At 34.8% G+C, this 20,307-nt stretch overlaps 1 protein-coding gene across 1 annotated transcript in view; it reads right to left on the bottom strand.

The window, feature by feature from the left end:
* Positions 1–11,298: 11,298 nt before the first annotated feature.
* Positions 11,299–20,307, bottom strand: part of LOC119771138 (ankyrin-1-like) — a 104,511-nt gene continuing 95,502 nt past the window's right edge. Inside the window, exon 3 of the mRNA XM_038266549.1 lies at positions 11,299–11,453. Coding sequence (XP_038122477.1) covers positions 11,299–11,453 — 155 coding nt within the window. The remainder of the gene's footprint in view (positions 11,454–20,307) is intronic.

Below are 20,307 nucleotides of genomic sequence, written 5' to 3'. Positions count from 1 at the left end.
ATTATCGAGACATACTTATTTAACGTTCTGCAAAGCATTTTTGATTTTTATTATTAATATCCCAGCATAATATGACTTGCATGCAAGTTGGAAAAACTTGAATGAGAACCAACTGAAAATATAATTTTAAAATGGCTATAAATATGCGTAGAAACAATCAAATTTTAAAAACCAGGGGTGTTTCATAAAGGGGAAAACGTGAACTATAAGATACATGTATTGGTTTAGTTGTTTATTCAATAGTTCTTTTGTAAAATAGTCGACAAAGTAGCTAATTTTGACCTAAACTAACATTTCAAACGGGTGTATCTCAAAATTGGGACCATTTGGAGCAATTCTGGATCCGGATTCGGATTCAGCAGGCAAAACTCTACTAGGAACTCATATACTCGTCTCAGAGACAAAATCTTGTTGGACTGTGTTATGGATTCCAACTAAAATTTTATAATAAAAACATGATTTCAACTTGATTTTATTGATTGTTTTAAAGATACGATATCCAACCACAAAAAGTCTACAATGTGGCAAGGATCAAGTAAAACATTTTTCTAAATTGACATTTCAATTACCGACTTCAATTTAAAAAGTCAATTTTTTATTTGACTTAAAATTTGATACTTTTTTTTAACAAAATGTACAAACGAAAAAAAAAATGGTATAAGAATTAAACAGTCAAGATATTGACAAAAATGTGGTTATACTCATTAATTTTTTGTTCAGAATGGGCACTTCAATTAAGGACTTCAAGTTTAGGGTTTTAATTGTTATTGGAATTTAAATATATAGAAAGTTAAAATTTAAGAAAGCATATTCCAACCCCGAAATGGATTCAAATATGGTAAGTACTTTATTTATAAAAATGTTCGAAATTGGCACTTCAATTACAGACTTCAACTTTAACGACTCAACTGTCATTCTGTTATATTTTTTTATAAAAATTATGAGAAAGGACAATGTGATAGGACTACAATTTTGATTAATTTTGTTGTGAAAGGTAAGCATAGGGCAGTTCATAAATGAATTCATATGTGGTAAGTATTTTCATCTTCTGATCTTCGAAATTTTACGTATTTACTTTTCCATTACGGACTTCAACTTTAATATTTGAAATTTAATTTTACCTAAGTTCTTAAAGTTGTGTAGCAGGTAAGTGTTTATCAGTTTTGAAATGGATCCAAATCATGTAAGTATTGCTGTCATTCTGTCAAACTGTCACTATTCTTGAACTGACCCCAAAACTACGTTTCGGGAGCATTCCCCCCTTCCCAAAACGCCGTTCCGTTCCAATTCCTTTGTCAACCTTTACGGTCACACTCCGTTACGTAACTTCACTCTTTTTCCACCTTAATCTTCCCTCTGTGGTGGTCAAGACTCGGTCCACAGCACGCTACCATTGCTACCGTACTTCCAAGCTCCGCTCGCGTGCATAATTCATGCGGCATCGAATCCCGGCCCAGCAGAAGAGAGCAAAACAACAAGACCCGCGGGAATCTCATCTTGTTCTTAGTTGTTTTTTTTTTGTTTTGTCTTCTTTTCCGATTTCGCCAGCCGATGCTCTGCTTATGTTTGTTGTTACTTAAGCCTGCGAAGCGTTAAATCCAAAGACTGGACCTCCGACCAGGCAGGGGGGCATCGCCGCTTGGACATGGTCGAGTTTTTTTCCTCAGTTCATTCTCTTCTGCCTTTTTCGTTTCACCTTAAGAGTTCCTTAAGAGGAGCAGCAAAGATACACAGCCCGTGAAAGAGAAAGGTCGCCCTCGTGTGGTTTTTTTGTAGCTGCTTTTCTTTATTGAATTTTAATAAACGATGGAATGCGAACGCGCACGCGGTGATCTCGTCGTCGTCGTCGTGCAGAGTTGAGTTTCTTCTTGGAAGAGAGTGACCCTTTTCGGGGGGTTCGAATCCCGTGGTCATGTGTGCGATCAAAAGAAATGGTTTGGTGTGGTTCTTGCAGAGGAAAGTTGTTGGGTTTTGTTGAAATTTGACCATATAAATCATCTTGGGACTAAGAGCCTTAAAAAGACCATGGTTACAGAGTTACCAAATTGCGGAAAAGTGCTTTTCTAAAACGGACTTCAAAGTTACCAACCAAATAAGCTAAGTTACCAACTGAATTGATCAAGTTACAAACAAAAGTGGCCAAGTTACCAACAAAAATTGACCAAGTTACCAACTGAAGTGGCCAAGTTACCAACAAAAGTGGCCAAGTTACCAACAAAAGTGGCCAAGTTACCAACAAAGGTGGCCAAGTTACCAACCAAATTGGCTGAATTATCAACCGAATTGGCTAAGTTACCAACCAAATTGACCAGGTTACAAACCAAATTGACCAAGTCAACAACCAAAGTGACCACAATTACGGACTTCAAAGTAATGTTACCTTCTCGTGAGTCACAAGTGACCAAGTCACCAACCAAAGTGATCAAGTTACCAACCAGAGTGGCCAAGTTACCAACCAAATTGGCCAATTCACAAACCTAAGTTGCCGAGTTACCAACCAAATTGACCAAGTTACCAACAAAATTGACCAGGTTACCAACCAAATTGGCCAAGTTGCTAACCAAAGTTGCCGAGTTACCAACCGAATTGACCAAAAGACCAATCAAAGTTGCCATGTTACCAACCAAATTGACCAGGTTACCAACCAAATTGGCCAAGCTACCGACCAAATTGGCCAAGTCACCAACCAAATTGGCCAGGTCACCAAAGTTGCTTCTCTAAACCGGACGTCAAATTTGAAGACCTCAATCCAAAACCAACCAAAGTGTCCAAGTTACCAACCAAAGGGGTCAAGTTACCAACCAAAGTGGCTAAGTTATCAACCGAATTGGCTAAGTCACCAACCAAAGTGGTCAAGTTACCAACCAAAGTGGTCAAGTTACCAACCGAATTGACCAAGTGACCAATCAAAGTTGCCAAGTTACCAACCAAATTGACCAGGTTACCAACCAAATTGGCCAAGCTACCGACCAAATTGGCCAAGTCACCAACCAAATTGACCAAGTCACCAAAGTTGCTTCTCTAAACCGGACGTCAAATTTAAAGACCTCAATCCAAAAGAACAAATACCATGGTAAATTTCAGGTAAGTACTCGCTGATGACTCAAGATCACTTCTCTAGTACGGACTTCAAAGTTGAATACCTTAACGGAGAAGAGCGTTAAATGCTTTTTTGAGGGTAAGTACCAAGTGTTAGTGTTTAAGGTAATTAAGGCGATTTATTCGAAACTGGTAAGTACAAACATCTGTCAATTCTGTCAACTATGTCTTGTCTCTAGTTTCTAAGTCATTGTTTTTAAATTTATATAAGTCAGAAAGTCCCCACCCACTTCTTAGCTGAACTCCCCTCTAGTTGTTTCTCCCAGTCATTCACTTCTTTTCCTTTAAGGTTAAGAAGATTCCCTCCGCCGACGACCATCCATCGAATTTCTTGACGAACGCGAGTTGGTTGGTCAATGAACTGGGACCGAAGCGAAACGTTTGACCGTTTTTTTTTGCGAGCGCGACACTCGGAACGGTAAATATTGACGTTTGATTAGATAGAATCGTCGTCGATACACACGTTGAGGCAGCGGAACCAAAGTTCTTCCTCGCAAAACCGATTTGCATACTGGGAGTGGGTTGCCCTCTGGCCAATTTGCATATGTGAGAAAAAAAAAATTCCGTTTGAAGATGCTCGCGTTTGGATGCAATCGGGCGTTCCCACTTTGTAGCGAGTTCTGGGAAGTCTGGGAGTAGAGCAAAATTAGGTACCATTTCTTGGAAATTGTTGGACATTGAAGATTGAAAAAAATTGTTTGTTTTGATGACACCTCTGATAGCAACTGATGTTTTTTTCTTCTTCTCGAACTACAGACTGGAAACAATTCACAATGCAATTGGAGCAACTAGGAAGTGAAAAAACGACATCAAATTTCTTCTCAAGAATTTTACTAAATTTTGATCGAAGAATACTAATATTTGTTTAGCGAATTTATTGAAAATATCGTTTATACTCAAATTTACGGCTTTGTTTCCGAAATTGATAATGAGTTGAGTTTTGAATTCCAATAGAAATTTTCTGAAATGACATGTCTAATAAAGACTTCAATAGTGATTCACTTGTTAAACAATGAATATTTCAGTCACACTTAAGCTGGCTAGAATTCTTAGAAACTCTTTTTTAAAATAATACTCCTCTATCACTGTCTTCAGAAAAAAAAACTCTGGAATTATTCTGGAATGATTTCAAAACTGGTAAGTGAAAAAATATAAATAATAAACACTTTAATTAAAGACTTCAACTTCCATAAATCAGGTGAAAATACATTATTTTTAAACATAAAAAGGATTGGTTTCGGGTTTTTTTTTTGGTATGTTTCCAGAATTGATTAGTAAATCAATTCTGCAAAATTGTAATTTTTGGACACTTCAATTAAGGAATTCAACCTCCATGTATCAGGTGGCATTTCAAATTTCTTGTTACAGTAGTAAAAATGAAGGATGTTAATAGTTCTGGAATGATTAAAACGCTAGGTACTAGATTTTTAATATTAAAATTTAACAACGTTGTAATTCATTTCATCTTCTATAAAATATGTAGAATTAGTTTCCAACAACAAAATTAAAAGGACGGGTATTTGTTTTTTATTCTGGAATGATTTCAAACTGGTAAGTTTATGAAGTCCTGGGTGAAAAATAAATATTGCTGAAATATGTAGCCCATCAGTATGGGAGACCTACTTGACCGAAATGGCAAGCTCCTATATGCGTTTATCCTTTCCAATTTGTAATCGATCTGATGGCCGAGTGGGCTAAGGCGCCAGTCCATACTGATGGTGCTGGGGTTGAATCCCGTCGGTTGCAACTTTTGTTTTGTGTTTGCAAAAATTGTACATGCAGTGTGCAATATTAGGTGTTTATGTTGGCGAAGGTGATTGCTGTGAAAATGTATTTTTTGACATTTCAATTACGGACTTCAATCTTCCTTTATCAAGGGAAATTTTGAATGTTTGTAAAAAATTAGGGGTGTTTTATGGTTATGAAAAGATTTTAATTGAGTGAGTTTTTAATTGAAAATTGAAAAAAAAATATTTTTTTTAGGAATCTCAACGACGGACTTCAACTTTTAAAAATTAGGTAGAATTTAAAGTTTCTAGAGACAAAATTAAAAGGATGGCGATTTGGTTTTTTTTCCTGAAATGATTTCAAACTAGTAAATTCTTCAGTTTGCAATTTTTAGGCAAAATTATATTTGTTGACATTTCAATTACGGACTTCAACTTCCATGGATTAGGAGGAAATTCATATTTCTAGCGATAATATGTAAAGAAAGTGTATTTAATTGCTCTGGACTGTCGTCAAATTCTAAAATTCATCAGTTTTTTTTAAATGAGCAAAATATTATTTTTTGAAACTTAAATAATGGACTTCAGTCTCTTTTTGCCTTTCTCACTAAAGAAAGGTGTAGGTTTTACTTTTTCGTCATTTTCATTTTCGTAAGTAAGACGATACAGCATGAATTTTGATCGTAAAAATCGCTAAAAATTCACACTCCATCGATGTTCGACGCTCTATTGATTCACCTTGACAGAACTCGTCCATCTCAAACCCTCGAATTTTGAGAAAATTAATTCCGTGGAGTTCGAGTGATGTCCGTGTGTGGTAAATTTTTTGCAAAATGTTGTGTCGCAAAGTCCTTGGCTCCCCTATTTGCGATTTTGATTGTTACAAGTGCATTTGAAAGCTGGTGTGCTGAACAAGGGTCATTTTGAGACAGAATTTAGAAATATCCATCTGTTATCGGATGTGGCCAGACTTTTCAACAAAATACACAGTTTTCAAATGAAAGTGTGGTAATTTTTTTTCATTTTCATATCTTTTATTTATCTCAAAAATGCATTTTTTGAGCTCTACAACCTCCAAATTTTCATCCAGATTCATGATTTGGTTCTGGAGTTAGAGCCGTTTGATTAACCTACCATAAGAAAAAAAAAAACCCTAAAAAAGGTAAAAGCCCACCTGGTGACCTTCTCCAGCATTTTTCATTTTTGATTTTATCCGTAATTTCTTTCTTCATTCATAGTACAGACCATGAGTGAGCATCTGAAACAAATTTGACATCGATCGGCAATCCCGATCATTTTTTAGAACGATTTTCTTTTTGCCTTTCTTACTAAAGAAAGGTATTGGTTTTACTTTATGGCTGGACGTCATTTTCATCTTCGTTAATAAGACGATACAGCATGATTAACAGGTGGAATTTATTTTTCTGCAATAATATTAATATGAAAGCTCAAACTACTAAATGTTCTTGCATGATTTAGAATCTGGAGAGTACATCAATGTATTAATAAAAAAGTTTCGATCATAATGTTATATTAAAAGGTAAGTGCTAAAGGTTAAGTGTTCAGAAGTCAACCAGTTAAACTGTTAACGTCCGAAAATTTGAACAAAATCAATTTTAATATATTTTCGATTTTTCGACTTTAGCAGAAAATTTCTAGCGTTTTTTTTTTTAAAGGGACCTATAAGCTATTGTCTTTTATATGTTTATAGGACTTTTTAAATAATTCTAGATTTGGAACTAAAAAAATTAGCCAAGATTTACACAACTAACACTTCAGTTACGGACTTCAGCTGCGATATACCAAATGCATTTTGCGACAAATTTTGAACAAACTGGTGTTTTAAGTGAAGTGTTAAGCAGAGTCAAACTTATGGGAAATTGTACGAGCTTTTCGTTAAAAATATTTACGAGACTGAAAAACTAAGTCTGTCATATAGAAAATGCCAAAAACCACCAAAAATCCCGTTTTTTCAACATTTTTATTTTTAAAACCGCTGTTTCTTCCCAAGGATTGGACATAGGACAATGGTCAATATGGAGACTTTTATGTAAAATTATCTGGAGAATCGATTCCCACTAAAGGTTTTTAAAAATTTTGACGTTTAGACCACTTTTCAAAAAAACAGTTTTAGTAAATGATTTTTGTATTTTTTTTAGGAGAGACATACCATCCTGCATTTTTCGTCAGTCTTTTGGTAACATCTTAGGGTATTTCCTCAAAAATTTTGAGCGAAAAAAAATCGTGACATCACCTTCAAATTTAACTTTTAAACTTAAAAATTGAAAAATGAGATAAAAGTGGCGTGCATTTTTGTTTCAGCGTATTTGTATCAGAAAGCCCTTCCAATTTCCTACAAGTTTGTCTTTGACCACTTTTTAATACGATGCAACGGCTTCGAGATACAGTTATTTTTTATTTGCAAAATACTAAAATATTTAAATACCTTACGCCCTTCTCAAATGTTATTCTCGAGTGCTATTGTCTCCATATACACAAAAATGACTTATATAGACCTAGGATAACATGTCTACAAAGTTTCATTGAAATCGGAGATCGGGTCGGGTCGGGTACTAAAGTACCAGAAAAAATCATGATTTGAGATGGAATTACTCAATAAGTTTCAGCGTTCATCTATCTTTGCTTTTGTAACAAGATTTTTGTTACAGAAATTTTAGTATCTTCAAAACTACGGAAACGATCGACATGATTTTTAATTCATTCCCTAAAGTACTGTCTTAGGAGTTATTTACAACAAAGTTTGATTATTTTTACAATTGTTGCAGGATTGGGTTCATAAGTTTTAGAAATATGTTTTTATTGGAATTTCAATTGGAATTTTAACTTCGGAGTAACAAAATTACTGATTGATACATCGATTACAGTTTCGTTCACAATTGTTGTGGGAGTGTATGTATTGAGCATGGATATGGATTCAAATTTGGTAAGAACACCTGTCAAACTGCCAATGTCCTTTAATTTTTTAACAAAATCAACGTTTAAAAATTTAAAATTGGGTTTATAGGACCTTTAACAAAATAACTCTGGATTTCTTAGGTCTTTGAATGATATTCGGTATTTAAGAACAGGATTCAGTGTCCTAAAATAGGTCATTTTTAGGTCATTCGAGGATTTTTGGTTGTTCGGTGATAAGTTTAATGCGTTTAACATAAATTATGAACAAAATTGGTTTTAAAACATAAATATTAAGCAGGTTATTTTTCGTTTCAAATTTTGTAAGAAAATCTTTCAAACAGTCAATGTCCTAAAATTTAACCAAAATCAACGGTCTGAAAATATTATCTAGGTCATTAGAGGTTATTCGGTAATTTCACCTACTCTTGAAGGTAATTGTGGAGCAATTAATGTATTGTTTTGAATCTGGTAAGCATTTCTGTCGAACAGCATTGTTGTCAATGTCCTAAAATGGGTCCTTTTTAGGTCATTCGAAGATTTTTGGTAATTTGGTGTTATATTGAATACAGATGTTCATAATTTTTGAGCAAAAATTGTTTTAAAAGGTAAGTAATTTTGGAATTTTTTTTTTTTTATTATTATTATAGAGACTTTACACCATTGTGCATTCATCTCTTCAAGGTGGATAGTGAAAGAGGAAAGATTACAGAGTTTAAAATCACTTCAATAATTATTACCATGCCTTTTTTCTAACGATTTCTGTCTATGTTTCAAATATTTAGCGGAATATTTAAAGAATGAATTATCAAGTTCTTCAAGTTTTTCTTCGTCCTCTTCTTCCAGGGATTTAGAAGTTATCTCACAACATTTTTCTTATAATATTTTGCCTTTATGACATCTTCATCTTCTTCATCTGTTTCTTCTGCAGCCATCTCTCTTCGTTTTTTGTTAGCTCGTCTTCCGCGTCCAAATATGCCTGTAAGCGCTTTCGGCGGCGGGTGTGCTTAGAAAGCACGGTCTCGAATCCATCGTTGTCTTCTTCGTCAATTTCACTTGTTTCCATTGCATTTTGTTCTGGTTTACTGTTGTTGCTTTTACTGCTGCTGCTGCTTGGCTCGGGTTCAATCGGTTGTGTACTGCTTTTTTGGCCCACCTTTTACTCGAATCCGCACATTTTTTGTTCTTTGCTTTGAGTTTGCAAAGCGATTTTTGCCTATAATCGTCACTGTTGCAGCAGCATTGTTTACAGTGATTGATTTCGGCGTTGGCTGTTTCAGCAACATCCGCAGGGTCCGAACTCCATTTGGGATTCCTGGGAAGAAGTTAATCCAGCGGTCGTTGGTGATGGTCAAAACTTCGCCGTATTTACTCATCACTTTGACTACGTCATCATTGCTTATGCCTAGAGGTAGGTCAAGCACACGAACTTCCGTAGCGTTGTTGTCCAGGTAAATCGGGATTTTGCAACCCTGATAAACCAGAGGTTTGTCGATGATGGACGAGGCCATTGCTGAGTCGGCGAACTGCAACACGGCTATTTTTCTTCTATTGCATAATTGCAATGCTCGCAAGTTTTCTTGGTTTACTTGAAGGTCTGCGAGAAATTTTTTTACAAGCTTTGGGCTTGGTTGGTTTTGGAGTTGACAAAAATCCAGAACCACACTGTTTTTGTCTACGGTGCACATTTTAAAAAAAGCGGCGACGCGCACACAAACTGCGGACTGGCGTTGAGAATGCGACTTGTAAGGTCGGCGGTTACTTTGCAACTGTAATTTTGGAATTAAATTTGGTGAATAAATTTGTCCAACTGCAAAGGTCCTAAACTTTGAATCAAATCAACAATTTGCTACTTTTTCTTAGGTCGTGGTTGTTTGGTCACTTCCCTTACAACCTCATTAATCCTTCCGGCCAATTACCGCTCCAACCACCCTCTTATATATTATTCACCCCGAACAAACACTTGTCAACACCTCGTTCAACCAGGCTCAACCAAAAAGTCACCTCATCACCATAAATCAACGCCAATCGGCCCCATAATTACTGTACTTTTCGATCCAAAACCAATAACGGTTGTTTCCCTCCTTCCAGAACTTCACGAAAAAAAAAAAACCAAAAAAAGCTTTCCACCTTTTTCCCTTTCATCCTTTCGCCACTCCCTCATCCATATTTAATCGCGAGCTTCGAGGCAACAACAGAACAGAAATCCTGAGCCGAGCTTTCATCACCCCCGCGAGTGCACGTAACTTGGATTGTTTTTTCGTCGTCGCCCACCCCCCTCCAAATTGGATTAATAATTGATGTGACATTCTACCTTCACGAAAACGAGAAAAAAAATGCACGACCTACCTTTTAACAAGCGGCAAATCCATTCTTCAGGAAATTCCAATGATTTAGTGGGGTGAAGAGACTCCGGTTTTGGCTGCGATACTCCCGGTTTTCTCAAAACAGGATGCTTCCGGTTACGATCTTCCTTGGATTTTGCTCACTCCTTTTTGATTTCAGAATTTCACAAATCACTCACTACACTGATTCGCTTCGATTTCTGCAATCACTCACACTCCCCCTTAATGATTTCTTCTCAAAAACACCGTGGTTTCTTCTGCTTCGCTGCTTCTGCTCGCGACAATCACTGCTGAAACTGCTCCCTCCACGAACTCTTCCTTGAACTTTTCTTTTTCTCAAACGTGATAAAGATCAAACGATTCTTGTCATGGTGAAACACACACAACGAGAGAGGGAAGAAAGAAAATCAATAGCTTGCTTCCTTTTTGTGAACAACGATTCTTCTTTGACGTTTGTCGTCGTCGCCGGTGATGATTCTTCTTCAGCTTCTGTTGTTGTTGTTGTCGACGTTGCGTCTTCTGGTTCCGACAGTTGCACTTGACTGCTTCTCCTTCTCACTCTTTATGTCGCACGTCCCGCTCTGTTATGAAACTCTATTTGCATATTTTACGGTCATGTTTAAATATCATTGTTTTATTAATGTCGACCCTGTTTTTCCGTTTGCCTTTGCGGTTTAACGAGGTGCTTTCGTGCCCTTTATTATTGTTATTTTGCTCTGCGTTACTGATTAAAAGCCGACTTCTTCGGCTCTTCCCTCGTTTCTCTCTCACTGGAATCGATTCAATTTATGTGCATAAATAAGTGCATCAAAGTTTTTCTAGTCGCGCGTTCTATCTCACTCCACGATTCTTCTTCAACTCTCTTCACCGGATCAGGTTGCTCGACTCGCCGGAATTTCCACCAAACAAAACATTTACCCAAACTTGGTGTAGTTTTAATTTGTTTCCCCTTGCCTTCTCAGCGCCGAACATTCTTGTAAACAATTTTGTTAATTGCAATTATTTACAACCGCAACCACTTGCTGACCTCTCTCTCTTCTGTCACTTCTTCCTCACGCATTCACTCACAAACTGATTTAATCAGTGGTGCCAATTAACTCCACAAAAATATTCTTGCTCTTCCCCCCTTAGCTGTCAACCTTCACTCTACAATCATCCCAATAAACCTCCAAAACTCGCGCGCGTTAATCGAGTTAATCCCCCGAACGCGCCTATCACTTTGACAGCTGCTTTGACACACGCGACACGAACGACTCTCGCGAACAATCGAGCAATCGAACCAGGACCAGTCGGCTTGGCCAGCGTACCGAGACTGAGGCGGCGCTCGCAACTGAAGCCGCCTGCTGGGATGTCGCGACGGTTGCATCATCTGAAAGAGAGAGGGGAGAGTAAAGTTGGAGAGAGAATGAGAGCGGAGAGCGTAAACAAGCCGGCGTGTGGAAACACGACGGGTTTGTTGTGATTTTCGGCCGACTGGATGCGTTCGGGAAGGTTCTAAGAGAGAGAGAAAGAGCAAATGAGCGGGAGAGGAAAAGGTTAAGTTCTCGGAGAGGGAAGCGACATGTTGGGAGAAAATGAGAGCTAGCGAGAGGCGATTGTTATGTTGGGTGAGCGAAAGGATTCGTGTTTACAGAATGGAACAAAAAGTTGAATAAATTGGAGAGAGCGGTAGTACACTGTTAATTGGAAGTGGGAAGAATTGTGGTGAGGGTTTTGTGAGGTTGGTCCATGAAATTGTAAAATTATTGTTGGGTTGAGGAATGTTGAAAAATATTAATGTATATTTAAAAGTAACTATTAAAATTTCGAGTTTTTTTTAAGGTTCAAATTACAAAAAAAAAATGTTGTTTTTGCTTTTTGAGGGTTTTTTTAAAACCGCTTTAAGTCGGGGGTTTATTGAACGTTTTTTGTCGTGTTGCAATCTTTGAATTTTTTAAAACTTTTTCAACGAATTTCTCGTTATAACCAAATATTACAGTAAGGCCATATCAAAAATATTCTCCAGTTTTTATTCTTTTTTTCAAAATTAGGAGGAACAGAGAAAATAAATATTTTATCGAGAAAAAAGCTTTTTTTTGTAAGCGCCCAATCCTACACAACATTTTTATGCGTAAATTCACAAAAAATAAACATAATAAATGTGATAATGACTTTATCAAATTGAGGCTTGAAAGGTTTGATATTGTTTGCAGCATAGCATAGATGATTTTTTCCAACAAAAATCACTTGTTGAAATTCAAAACAAATTAATTTAAAGATTCTTATAAATAATATTTGTAACGCTGCCAACAATTGATTTATTTGACACAATCCATTTGAAAACAATAATTAAGAAAAACATATTTATGGTTCTGAAAAGTTTCTAAGCAACCTTCAGAATGAAGTTGTTTCATTGTTAATTTTTTTTATTTAAAATGCAAATCAGGCTAGTTTTATTTTGCAGTAAATTAAACTTTTTTTTCCTCTTTGTTCTCAAAAAATCATTCTTAAGCAATTTATCAAAGAAACTTTTCAGAAAATATAAGAACTATTCAGAAAAAAGGTACACCACATAATACATTATGCCAATTTGCATTTTTGTTTTTTTTTATAAAAACAGTTTAAATGTTTAGCAAAACAAGTTTCGGTTTTTTTTTATGAAGAAACAAATTTGCCATAAAAAATCGATTTTAAATATAAAAATTTGTGCTTTATTTATTTTTTTATTGAGATCATGATCTGTCTCTTTTTAAGATTTTATTCAAAATAGGTCATAAAAATTCATATAAATATTAAAAAAAAAACAACTTACAATATTAAACTTCAGGTTAGTAAGTTCAAGTTACGCACAAACCACTTTCATTTTATAATGAAAAAAAACTTGCATAAATTTGGCAACAGCCTCATGAAACATTGGAAAACTTTAAAAAATATATACCATGAAACATAAAAATGAAAATAATACAAAGAACATAAAAACATAAAAACATAAAAACATAAAAACATAAAAACATAAAAACATAAAAACATAAAAACATAAAAACATAAAAACATAAAAACATAAAAACATAAAAACATAAAAACATAAAAACATAAAAACATAAAAACATAAAAACAAAAACATAAAAACATAAAACATAAAAACATAAAACATAAAAACATAAAACATAAAAACATAAAAACATAAAACATAAAAACATAAAAACATAAAAACATAAAAACATAAAAACATAAAACATAAAAACATAAAACATAAAAACATAAAACATAAAAACATAAAAACATAAAAACATAAAAACATAAAACATAAAAACATAAAACATAAAAACATAAAAACATAAAAACATAAAAACATAAAAACATAAAAACATAAAAACATAAAAACATAAAAACATAAAAACATAAAATATAAAAACAAAAACATAAAAACATAAAACATAAAAACATAAAAACATAAAACATAAAAACATAAAACATAAAACATAAAAACATAAAAACATAAAAACATAAAACATAAAAAAATAAAACATAAAACATAAAAACATAAAACATAAAAACATAAAAACATAAAAACATAAAAACATAAAACATAAAAACATAAAAACATAAAAACATAAAAACATAAAAACATAAAAACATAAAAACATAAAAACATAAAAACATAAAAACATAAAACATAAAACATAAAAACATAAAAAAACAAAAACATAAAAACATAAAACATAAAAACATAAAAACATAAAAACATAAAAACATAAAACATAAAAACATAAAACATAAAAACATAAAACATAAAACATAAAACATAAAACATAAAAACATAAAAACATAAAAACATAAAAACATAAAAACATAAAAAAACATAAAACATAAAAACATAAAAACAAAAACATAAAAACATAAAAACATAAAAACATAAAACATAAAAACATAAAAACATAAAAACATAAAAACATAAAAACATAAAAACATAAAAACATAAAAACATAAAAACATAAAAACATAAAAACATAAAAACATAAAAACATAAAAACATAAAAACATAAAAACATAAAAACATAAAAACATAAAAACATAAAAACATAAAAACATAAAACCATAAAAACATTAAATCATAAAAACATGAAAACATAAAAACATAAAAACATAAAACCATAAAAACATAAAACCATAAAAACATAAAAACATAAAATCATAAAAACATGAAAACATAAAAACATAAAAATATAAAAAAAACATTAAAAATAAAGTAGAAACTTTTTTTAAGTGAAAACTTTTTTTTAGGGCTGTTGCAACTTTTTGTCAAAGTTTTCGTCAAGCCCCCTTTGAAGTCGGCCGGAAAAATTCGAATATTGAAGTGCAACAGCTTAAAAAAATGCGTTTAGAATTATTTAAAGCATGATTGAGTTAATTAAAAAATATTTTGAATATTAGCAAAAATGTCAATATGATTTTTGAAAAGTTAATTTTCAATCTTTTTCGAATTCCTTCCTTCAAAATTTGAAATATTTTTTGTTTAAATATCGATTCCAAAGCAAATCAAAATTCCACCGCAATCCCATCGATTCCGATTCCTTTGAACTTTTTTTTTTCACACAATTCCTGTTTACAAACAAGCCCGTCACACCACTCCCCAGCAGCCAAATCAAATCCTCTGAACACACTTTCCAAGCCCGCCACTAACCCACTCGAGTGCGTCGTCGTCGCGTCGATCGTTTCACAAGTGTCATCGAAAAAACACAAAAAAATAAAGGAAAGAAAAAAATGTTGCGACAAAAATCCTTCCACCTTGGTTTGATGCAAAATATCAACGTAATTAGCCGGGCGGAATATGATTTTTTGCGCAAATGAATGTAATTTCCAAGCAGGGAGGGAGAGCGAGGTGACCTCTTGAAATTGCAACGCGGCGTGTCAAAGGCCCACCCCTGCATGTATGCAACGCACCACACTCGATTCTTGCGATCCTTTTTTTGCTGCAGTTTTTGTATTTTTGCGTTTGAGCCGGAAAACGCCGGAGCTCAGCGAAGCTATTTCCGCCCTTTTTTTAAAGGGGTTCATGTTACCGTGTGCAGTCTGTGCGATGCACTTTGGAAGGAGCTCTCCCTAACCCCATCTCAAGTTTTGCGGTTTGGGGTTGGCTCTGAGAGCGACCCGACTCTGTGGGGAGGTGCATCGACATCAGAGTGTGACAGAATTTTGATTCGATACTTTTCGAGTTGAGGATAGTATAAGAAATTCGATAAAAAATAAAAGACAGAAGAACAAAAAAACAAAAGAGCAGAAGGACAGAAAAGCAGGAGAACAGAAGAGCAGTAGAGCAGAAGAACAGAAGAGCAGAAGAGTAGAAGTGCAGAAGAGCAGAAGAGCAGAAGAGTAGAAGTGCAGAAGAGCAGAAGAGCAGAAGAGTAGAAGAGCAGGAGAATAGAAGAACAGAAGTACAGAAGAGTAGAAGAGCAGAAGAGCAGAAGAGCAGAACAGAAGAGCAGACGAGCAGACGAGCAGAAGAGCAGAAGAGCAGAAGAGTAGAAGAGCAGAAGAGTAGAAGAGCAGAAGAGCAGAAGAGCAAAAGAGCAGAAGAGTAGAAGAGCAGAAGAGTAGAAGAGCAGAAGAATAGAAGAACAGAAGTACAGAAGAGTAGAAGAGCAGAAGAGCAGAAGAGCAGAAGAGCAGAACAGAAGAGCAGACGAGCAGACGAGCAGAAGAGCAGAAGAGCAGAAGAATAGAAGAACAGAAGCACAGAAGAGTAGAAGAGCAGAAGAGCAGAACAGAAGAGCGATGAGCAGACGAGCAGAAGAGCAGAAGAGCAGAAGAGCAGAAGAGTAGAAGAGCAGAAGAACAGAAGAACAGAAGAACAGAAGAACAGAAGAACAGAAGAACAGAAGAACAGAAGAACAGAAGAACAGAAGAACAGAAGAACAGAAGAACAGAAGAACAGAAGAGCAGAAGAGTAGAAGTGCAGAAGAGCAGAAGAATAGAAGAACAGAAGTACAGAAGTACAGAAGAGTAGAAGAGCAGAAGAGCAGAAGAGCAGAACAGAAGAGCAGACGAGCAGACGAGCAGAAGAGCAGAAGAGTAGAAGAACAGAAGAACAGAAGAACAGAAGAACAGAAGAACAGAAGAACAGAAGAACAGTAGAACAGAAGAACAGAAGAACAGAAGAACAGAAGAACAGAAGAACAGAAGAACAGAAGAACAGAAGAGCAGAAGAGTAGAAGTGCAGAAGAGCAGAAGAACAGAAGAACAGAAGAACAGAAGAACAGAAGAACAGAAGAACAGAAGAACAGAAGAACAGAAGAACAGAAGAACAGAAGAACAGAAGAACAGAAGAACAGAAGAACAGAAGAACAGAAGAACAGAAGAACAGAAGCACAGAAGAACAGAAGAACAGAAGAACAGAAGAACAGAAGAACAGAAGAACAGAAGAACAGAAGAACAGAAGAACAGAAGAATAGAAGAATAGAAGAACAGAAGAACAGAAGAACATAAGAACATAAGAACAGAAGAACAGAAGAACAGAAGAACAGAAGAACAGAAGAACAGAAGAACAGAAGAACAGAAGAAAAGAAGAACAGAAGAACAGAAGAACAGAAGAACAGAAGACCAGAAGAACAGATGAGCAAAAGAGCAGAAAAACATAAGACAATTTGAAAAAAATGTCTATGATTATTTCTACTACTAAAAAAAACTAAAAAAGTCACTTCTAAGGCGATTAATCAACCCCCGATGCAGATTCAGGGTGCAATTATAACTTTTTGGGTTTTTAAAATTTCCCCTGGCTACATTTTTTTTCTCTCTTCCACCACCAAGGGACCACCACCAGCGACGTCCAGACCGCACTCTCCTGCGAAACGCACTCGAAACCGTAATTCGAGGACATTTTGCCACTCGATACCGGTCTCCCTGCTGTTGGGCGCTTTCCTTTGAAGTTTTTTTAACTGTTATTTGATTTTTTTTGAAATGCACAATAAATTTGCGTTTGAGCTTTGAAAAAAGAAAATAAGCATGTTTTCAAAATAAATGCTTACCCTTCATTAAATTTGGTTACGGTTTTATGTTTTTATGTTTTTATGTTTTTATGTTTTTATGTTTTTTATGTTTTTATGTTTTTATGTTTTTATGTTTTTATGTTTTTATGTTTTTATGTTTTTATGTTTTTATGTTTTTATGTTTTAATGTTTTAATGTTTTTATGTTTTAATGTTTTAATGTTTTAATGTTTTTATGTTTTTATGTTTTTATGTTTTTATGTTTTATGTTTTATGTTTTTATGTTTTATGTTTTTATGTTTTATGTTTTTATGTTTTATGTTTTTATGTTTTATGTTTTTATGTTTTATGTTTTATGTTTTATGTTTTATGTTTTTATGTTTTTATGTTTTTATGTTTTTATGTTTTTATGTTTTTATGTTTTTATGTTTTTATGTTTTTATGTTTTTATGTTTTTATGTTTTTATGTTTTTATGTTTTTATGTTTTTATGTTTTTATGTTTTTATGTTTTTATGTTTTTATGTTTTTACCCGGGCAGAAAGTCGCATCATGGGACGAACAAAAAAATAACTTGAGTTGTTTTTGATATCATGGCATGTTTGATATTTGTTCCAAAAACTCTTAAAATGCGCGCCGAAATCTATGTTCCTTTCTATGTTTGTAGACTTTTATCATCAGTTGATAAATTTTCATTTTCTCATGATATTACCGGACTTAGAAAAATCGAAGGCCGAATTATTTTGGGACTTAGAAAAAATTGACCTCTTTATCATGAGATGATATAATTTTGTTTTATCATGTTTTCACTGGACTTAGCAAAATTTCGAAAGCCAAATTATTTTGGGACTTAGAAAAATTTCGAAATCTTTATCATGAGATGATATTATTTTGTTTTATCTTGTTTTTGCTGGACTTAGCAGAATTTCGAAAGCCAAATTATTTTGGGACTTAGAAAAAATTTCGACCTCTTTATCATGAGATGATATTTTCTAGTTTTATCTTGTTTTTGTTGGACTTAGCAAAATTTTCACTCCTCGACAAAATTTCACTTTTCCTACACTTAGAATATTTTTGAAAACCCGGGATTATGAGATGATTTACAAGGTTAAATTTTTTTTAAAGTGGGACTTTGCTAAAATGGCAGTTTTGTTAATGGACATTTTTATTGACTTTTTTTCCACTTTAATTTACTTTAAATACACTAGTTTAACCAATCACATTAAAAAGTATTTTACCGCATATAAAATTTCATCGCAAAGCACAAAAATGAGCCCACGCGCTCGCTCACTCTCTCTTTTCTCTCTTCTTTCGTTCACTGCTCGCATGCAACGCGCGCGACATGTCGTGACAGGAATCGGCAATCGGCAGACAGACAGCTTTTGCGTTCGTGGTGGGCTGGTTTGTTTACGTTTTCGCGCAGTAGTTTTCCACGGATAAATTGTAGTCCGCGAATCGCCGCGGGTTATGAGTACGTTCTGTGGCCGAGGGAGTGTGTGTTCGTCCGTTCCGTGGCGTTCGGGAGCCGTGATATGTTGTGTTTAAGTGATTGTTTGTGTTTTTGTGGCTGGGGGGCGAAGAAAAAGTTTCGCTCCGTGTTGACGGGTGCAAGGAAAGTTTCGGCCAAGCCGCTGCTCCAGAAAAGTAATTCTCTTGCCCAAGATGCTGCTGTGGATTAACGAGGAAAGGATTTTGGCGGATTCGCCAGGACAAGGGACAAGGGTTTGTTTACGTTTTTGGTGCAGTAGTTTTCCACTGATTAACAACAGCCCGCGAATCGCCGCGGGTTGTAAGTGCGTATTTTGGCCGTGGGAATGTGCGTTCGTTGGTGTCGTTTTATGTGAGTTGCGAAATGTTGTTATTTATGCGAAAGTTGATGTTTTTGTGGCTCGTTGGAGAAGAAAAAGTTACGTTAGCGGGTGCATGACAAAGCCGCAGTTCGCAGAATCGAAATCCTCCTGCCTGCATGTCGCTGGTCATCATTCCTCCTCCTCCTCCAGCAGGTGCTATCAAGACGCGGATCAACGTCGGAATGATTTTGGCGAATTTGACAGTTCTCGGTGGAGGAAAACAGCAGTTTCGATTTGTTTTGGTTTTTGTCGTCGCGTCATCAGAATCGCGATTTGTGGAGGAACCGTATTTGGTCCGTGCGTGTGATTGTTTACGTTTCTGAACCTTCCTCTTGTGATTCCGGAGGAGATGATTAAATTGTGTGGCTCGCAAGCAGTTTCACGGAGGAAGATGAGTCCACCTGAAGTGGCTACAGATGTTGGTTCTACTAGTCAACCGACAAATATTTTTCGACGATTTTTAAAACTCAGATAAGTATTGCTTGTTTTCTTTTCTTTGTTTACTATTGAGTTTTAATTATTCCATAAATTTTGTTTGAGAATTGATGCTTTGTGTTTTATTTTCTCTTACAGATCTACTAACGGGCATTTTCTGGACATTCGGCTTCTAGAATTTTGTTTACTTTGACCAATCAGCTGCAAAAATGGATTGTGCTGCAATCATATGCTCTCTGGATGCATTTGAAGAGGATTAACAAGGTATGTACGAGAATTATTATTTCAAAGTGAACCTATCACTTCAGTTTAGAAATTCTTTCAAACATTTCAATGTTTGTTTAGCAAAGTTCAGTTTTTCATTCTGTTATTTATGCTGATTTTGAATACACATTATTGACTTTTGACAGATTGATATAAAATTCTGAAAATAAATTATTTATTGATAAGGATTGCATATATTTTTTAGATTCTTTCCTTTAAAGACCATTGTTGCGACCAACATGATTTTTGTACCACCCTAATATTCAACGTTTGTTTTTGTACTCTTCATTTCTATCTTCTACTTTGTACCGTTCTTTTCAATAAAGTGTTGAGTAACACCGCGACCACCGCCTAGATCGGTCGGTTTGAACAAATCTATTGTTTCATTTGTGCACCGAAATCTGCTGCTCGTGTTTGCTAGGACAATCCGCGGGTCGGGGTCCTTCTGCGTCGGCCGCCTGGCCGAACAACCATATTTTTGTTTATTTTTTTTTGTTTGGGAATTTTATAAATTTAAATGTTTGTATAAGACCGAGCCACGTTGCCCAGTTGTAACGCTTCCGCCTTGACAATATTTACAAATTTCTACACTTTCAAATAGGTTTGCTAGAATTTCAGGAAAATTTTCAGCGGCCAATGCAAATAAATTAGTGCATTATTGATTTGTTTAGTTCAATTGTACAGATTTTCGAAGCTTTTTCTTTGACTTGGC

The sequence above is a fragment of the Culex quinquefasciatus genome, chromosome 1 (genome assembly GCF_015732765.1).
Source record: "Culex quinquefasciatus strain JHB chromosome 1, VPISU_Cqui_1.0_pri_paternal, whole genome shotgun sequence".
Lineage (NCBI taxonomy): Eukaryota > Metazoa > Arthropoda > Insecta > Diptera > Culicidae > Culex > Culex quinquefasciatus.
Note: the sequence above shows the minus strand (reverse complement) of the source record. Positions and strands in the feature narration are given on the sequence as shown.